The sequence below is a fragment of the Galeopterus variegatus genome, unplaced genomic scaffold, assembly GCF_000696425.1.
Source record: "Galeopterus variegatus unplaced genomic scaffold, G_variegatus-3.0.2 Scaffold16885, whole genome shotgun sequence".
NCBI classification, from domain to species: domain Eukaryota; kingdom Metazoa; phylum Chordata; class Mammalia; order Dermoptera; family Cynocephalidae; genus Galeopterus; species Galeopterus variegatus.
Window position 1 is genome coordinate 6,239 of NW_007742996.1, and position 6,691 is coordinate 12,929.

The following is a 6,691-nucleotide window of genomic DNA, read 5'->3' on the forward strand; positions in this document are numbered from 1 at the left end:
AAGCCCTTTGCCTTAGCTAATATCTAATTTTTATTCCATTTTTTTTTCCAGGGAAAAACAAGACCAAAAGCAAAGTAAGGTAACGAATACCAACGTTCCAGAAGATGATCAGGAGAGACCATGGCAGCACTTGGTATGAAAACGACTTTAAATCTCAAGTTAGAATTCTTAGGCAAGGCTGTAAGAAAACTTACCAAAAAAGAAAATTTTAGGACACTGTATAGGATGAATATGCACAAAGGAATCACAAAGGGAGTGGCTGAGGAGGAAGTAATAGAAAAACAAAGAGCAGAGTAGGGGTGCTTAAAATAAAAATGTAACATATATGTTTTAGGAGCGAGTACCAGCCAGAAAATTTAAATACATAACATCTCCTTCTGGGACCCACAATGATAACTTGGTTCTGAGATCAGTGATGCTTCACAGACAAGAGGCTACTCTGCTGAGGAGTCTCCCCAAGGCCCCCTTCACATCCTTGTTCCTCAGGCTGTAGATGAAGGGGTTCAGCATGGGGGTGACCACAGTGTACATCACAGAGGCAATTGAGCTACTCTGGGAAGAATGGGTCACAGCAGAAGTTAGGTAGACCCCAAGTCCAGTTCCACAAAACAAGGAGACCACGGAGATGTGAGACCCACAGGTGGAAAATGCTTTATACTTGCCTGCAGTGGAGGAGATTCGCATTAAAGAGGAGACAATCCTAGAGTAAGAAAAGAGGATCCCTGTGACGGGAAACGCACCCACCAGTGCAGTTGCCACATACAAAAAGATGTAATTAATGAGGGTATCAGAGTGGGCCACTTTGAGTAGCTCAGCAAAGTCACAGAAGAAATGTGGAATCTCAGTGCCTGGAGAGAAGGTCAGCCTCATCATCAGAACAATGTGAACCAGGGCAACCCAGAAAATGAGGAACCAAGACATCAGAACCAACAGGACGCAGTGGTGGGGGTTCATGATGACTGTGTAGTGCAGGGGGTGGCAGATGGCCACATACCGGTCATAGGCCATCACAGTCAGAAGGAAATTATCCAGTCCAGAAAACATCATAATAAAATACATCTGAGTGAGGCACCCTATATAGGAGATGCCTTTGCTGTGTACCTGGATGTTCACCAGCAGCTTTGGGACCGTGGTGGAGCTGAAACAGATGTCAGCAAAGGACAGGTTGGAGAGGAAGAAGTACATGGGGGTGTGGAGGTGGGAGTCTGAGCTGATGGCCAGGATGATGAGCAGGTTCCCAAGCAACGTGATCAGGTACATTGACAGGAACAGTCCAAAGAGAAGGGCCTGAAGTTCAGGATCCTCTGAGAAGCCCAGGAGGAGGAATTCTGATATTTCTGTGTGGTTTTCTCCTTCCATGTAGCTGGGTGTCTGTTGGGGAAGGAGGCAAAGCAACATTCGATGAACAGGTAACTGACACGTTAGCTAATGATCACGTTATAATGTCACCATTGTATGAACATCCTTGACCCTCTATTGATTCCTTCCATTGATAATGATTTGATTAGCCTGATTGTGTCCTATTTTCATTTTAAAAGTGTATAATCATTCAGACTTTCTTTAATTTAAAGGAAATCACTCTCTTTTCTTCATCTACTCACTACTCTTAATTGTCCTGTTTGACTCTACAGACATAAACAAATTTCTTCTTTGATATGACCTTTCCAAAATACATGAAGACACTTCATGTCTTTTCCTTGATAATTCCCATACTTTCTCTGTTTTACTAGCTCTAAGGTAGTAATAAACACAAGGATTTTCAAGTTAGACAACATTTGTTCTGTGACCTGTTTCTTCCTAGGTATGTGAAGGTTAAGTCTCAGTGCTTTATATTTTTCTTTCTAAATGTGTAAGCTTTGGAGTCTCAGCAAATGAAAGCTGTCATTATTAATGTTATTAAATTTAACCTTTTATGATAATTATTTCAGATATATAACTCTTCCAACGTATAGTCTAGAGCTATGATTTAGAAAACAGGTTCTTGGGTCAGACTTCCTGGAATAGAACTTTGATCCAAAAGCTTACTGCTGCATGACCTTGTGCAAGTTATTTAAACTCTATTAGTAGTGAAGTCAAATGAGCTGAGGCATGTGATTTTTCTACTGTGGTTCCTATGACATTTAACGGACATACAATAAATGTGAACTTTTGTTCTTAATATCACAATAGACATGTCTTTCATGACTACCATTAATCAATATCCCTTATTAAATGGGGCAGCAATCAAAGGGGGAATACTGATCATTATGAATACAACAGATCTGTTACCTCTTTGAACTGTCATACAGCACTTCGAATTAACAAAGATCCCTATGGCACTTTCTTTCTCAGAATGCCTGCTGGGTGAAGTATTCCAAGAAGAGAAAAAAGCATGTGGACTTCATTCATGAAAAGAAGAAACAAAAATACACCACCATTAATATAATAACTACAGGTATGTGAGAGTGTGTGCTCATGGGTCCACAGTGTGAAGTGCAAATGTATTGTTCTAAAATCAATAGCTAATTATCAAAATAGTTGTGATGGATTTGATTAAAAATATTCAGGACTTATCTAAATGAAATCATCCTAAGCAAATTAAAAAGCCAATTTTAAACGCAATGTTGCCATTCTCTATAATAGAAAGGGGATCACTATTATTAGTACTAGTGAATGTTAATTAAAGACAAAATGTAATCATACAGAAGCAATTTAATGTTGGAATATGAATATTTGAGTTGAGACAGGAAGAATTGGTCATTGTTAATCAGGGGAAGTGAAAAAATCTATAAACATTCCAGACTGAAAGAACAGAATGCTAATCTGCATATGGCTCAGTGATCTTGGTGATGGAGAGGACTAGAGAGGCCAGAGGTGGAGGGTCAGGAGGGACAGAGTGTGTGAGCCCCACAGCAGAGCCTGTTGTACTCTTTCTTGATGTGTCCCTCATGTTGATTAATTTACGTTTACTTATGGATCTGAGATTGTGACTGTTTTTTTCTCATCACTTTTCTTTCCAGGGACTTAGAGGGTGTATGCCACAGAGAAGGTGTTCAACTAATACAAATGTTTGGTGTAAAAGATAGTCTGTGACCACAAGTGACAACTAGAACACAAAAGGGAAATTTTCAAGCACATCACCTGCCTGAATATAGACAATCAATTGGATAGTAAAATTAAATGAAATACATTTTAATCTATTTTTAAAGGAATAATATGTGATGAACTAGTAATACCTATTCTAGCAAAGAAAAGTTGGTTTAATATTGGGATATTTGTCTACACAGTTCATCACAAGAAGAGGTCAATGAAGAGAAATCATAACCACAATCACAATACAACAAAATGCACTTAAAATTCAAGAGCTAGGACTGTGGTTAGCCAACTCCAAAAAGATTCTCAGGACATGTAGAAATCAGAGGTACCTTCTTAACCCAATAAAGAATGGTTGTATGAAAACCACAGCCAAGAGTTTATTTTACATTAAAATAGAACATTTGTGTACAATTCATGAATAGGCCAAGGCAGGCTACTCCAACATTCACCTTTTGTTATTCTCCTGAACATTAAAATTGATTATTCATACAAAAAAAGGACATTGGCCTGTGAACCAAACATCAGAAATAATTATATTATTTGTATTATATTGTGGACTTTTAAGTAAAAAACTAACAACAACAATATTATAGAACTATTCGGTGATATCAATAAGTCTGATCTGCAGCCAAAATAGTTAGGTGAATTATAAAAGAAAATCCGATTCCATTAGGAAGAAACTAGAGAGTACCTCATGCATAGTAGATCTTCAGTGAGCAGTTAATAAATAAACAATGAAATACAGGAAATCTAACAGCAATCTACAATGGTTGGGAGAGAGTGAAGAAAATTTGGAAAAGACATTCTAAAAATACCACATTCCAAGAATGGCCATTTCTTAGTCTTGTTATAGACAGATATTCTAGAAAGAAAGAAAGAGAGAAGAAAGAAAGAATGCAGGGAAGAAAGAAAGAGAGAGACAGAAAGAAAGAGAGATGAACAATGAGATCTGGGAAAGTTTCCTTCTGGCAGAAAGCAAAGTCCCTTCAAGGTACAGGGACTTCACCTTCTTAGACTAAATAAATAAATATGGGACTGACCCAGGCTCATTATTCTAGATGTTAAGGCCAGTACCCACTGTCCTCTTTTTGTCTTACCACACACACCAGACCTCACTGGGACACACTGACACTCTGTGACTGTTATCACAGAAGCTTTGTCTTCTCCATGAACTGTCTCTGATAAACCCTTTAGGTTTTCAGCAAGGCTGCATCAGAGAATATCAGGTAGGGGCAGCGGGGACTTGTTTAAAGTCTCTAGTGTCCCATGGGTTGAATTCTCAAAGCTCCCTTATTAAGGGAATGTTCTATTGTGTTTCCACTCTCCAAATGATTGAGCCGCATGTGGTACAAAGAAAATATCAGAATGGATGTTTTTTGAGTATGTTTTGTGTCTATAGAAGCAGTCGTAGCCATAGTAAGAAAGAGATCAAGTTAATATTAACCAGTAAAACAGCCAAAGGAAAAAGAAACAGTGCAAGGAGGGAATGAAGGAAGTAAAAAGGAAAGGAAGGAGGGAAATAAGAAAGGAAATAAGAAAAAAAGAAAGGAAGGTAGGGAAGGAGGAAGGAAGGAACATGAAGAATGAAATAACATCTAGAGATATCCTAGGCAGTATATTACATTGAACCACACAAATCAACCAGAGTTAATATTCAGATTCCAGTATTAATTTAAAATCACATCACATTCTTATGAAAGTTAGGAGTGTGAGCTCACTGCCAGGTTAGAATGTTACAGTCCACATCAATGTCAGTCTCTTCCTTTGTGAAATGGGCTGATTCAGAGAAAATATTTCAAAGAAATTTTTTAAGGGTTAAATAATTTCATGTATGTAAAGCAACAAACACAGTGCTGATATGGTAAGCACTTTGACTTTAGTATTTTATAAATTTAATTCCAGTGATTCCAGTGAAAAACAAAACCACAACTAAACTAAGGTGAAGAAAATCTATGTTTGACAGGATAATTTGGGGAAAGACCATGACAGCACTTGACATTACTAGTGCCTTCAATCTGAAGATTGAATTTTTAGGCATGGCTTTAAAATAACTTAAAATGGTGGAACTTAAGGAGAGTGTGTGGATATACACTCATAAAGCAATTACTGAGGGAGTTTTTCAGACAACTAATAGAAAAATAAATCAAAGCAAAGTCATGGGTGATTTGTGAATAGAAATGAAGCATGTCTTATGGGGAAGAACAGGAGCCAGAGTATTTAAATTCACAAAGTGGCCTTAGGATCCCAGATGTGCATCTTGTTCTGAGGCCAGTGATGCTTCACAGACAAGAAGCAGCTCTGCTGAGGAGTCTTCCAAGGCCCCCCTTCACATCCTTATTCTCAGGCTGTAGATGAAGGGGTTCAGCATGGAGGTGAACACAGTGTACATCACCGACGTGATTGAGCTACTCTGTGAAGAACGGGTCATAGCAGAACTGAGATAAACCCCAAGTCCAGTTCCATAATACAAGGAGACCACAGAGATGTGAGACCCACAAGTGGAAAATGCTTTAAACAAGTCTGCAGTGGAGGACATTTACATTAAGGATGAGACTATCCTAGAGTAAGAGAAGAGGATCTCTGTGATGGAAAACACACTCAGCAGTGCAGTTGCTACATACAAGAAGACATAATTGATGAGGGTATCAGAGTGGGCCATCTTGAGAATCTGAGCAAAGTCACAGAAGAAATGTGGAATCTCAGTGCCTGTAGAGAAGGTCAGCCTAATCATCAGTAGAATATGAACCTGGGTGACCCATAGAATGATGACCCAAGACATGAACCAACAGGGCACAGAGGCGAGGGTTCATGATGACCGTATAATGCAGGGAGTGGCAGATGGCCATGTAATGGTCATAGGCCATTTCAGTCAGAAGGAAATTATCCAGTCCAGAAAACATCATGATAAAATATATCTGACTGAGGTACAATATGTAGGAGATGTCTTTGCTGTGTACCTGGATGTTTACCGGCATCTTTGGGACCATGGTGTAGGTTAAACAGATGTCAACACAGGACAGGATGGAGAGGATGAAGTACATGGGGGTGTGGAGGTGGGAGTCAGAGCTGATGGTCAGGATGATGAGCTGGTTGCTGAGCACTATGGTGTAGGTTAAACAGATGTCAACACAGGACAGGATGGAGAGGATGAAGTACGTGGGGGTGTGGAGGTGGGAGTCAGAGCTGATGGTCAGGATGATGAGCTGGTTGCTGAGCACTGTGACCAGGTACATGAACTGGAACAGTCCAAAGAGAAGGGGCTGCAGTTCAGGATCCTCTGAGAGGCCCAAAAGGAGAAATTCTGATTGTTCTGTGTGGTTTTCTGCTTCTATGTAGCTCATGTGTCTGTTGGTGAATGACAAAAATCAATGTTCAATGAAGAGCCAACTGATTCCTCAGCTGGTCATCACTTTACAATGTCTCCCTTGGATGAACGTCCTTCAACCACTATTAAGACCTTCTACTGACAGTGACTCACTCAGTCAACTGGTTTACTGTTTTCGTTTTAAACGTATGTAATTGCTCACACTTTAAAAATGTAATTGAAATGTATCTCTTTTTATCATCTACCAATTAGTTTTAATAACTGTATTTGAATCTATGGACAGAGACCAAT

The 6,691-nt window shown here is 39.2% G+C and overlaps 1 protein-coding gene and 1 pseudogene across 1 annotated transcript; both read right to left on the minus strand.

Moving 5' to 3' along the window:
* Window positions 1-420: 420 nt before the first annotated feature.
* On the minus strand, window positions 421-1,359 carry LOC103582590 (olfactory receptor 7D4-like). Its single transcript, XM_008564140.1, has one exon. It carries the CDS (start codon window positions 1,357-1,359, stop codon window positions 421-423), a length of 939 nt encoding a protein of 312 aa, XP_008562362.1.
* Window positions 1,360-5,354: 3,995 nt separating this feature from the next.
* Window positions 5,355-6,416, minus strand: LOC103582591 (annotated as a pseudogene).
* Window positions 6,417-6,691: the final 275 nt, after the last annotated feature.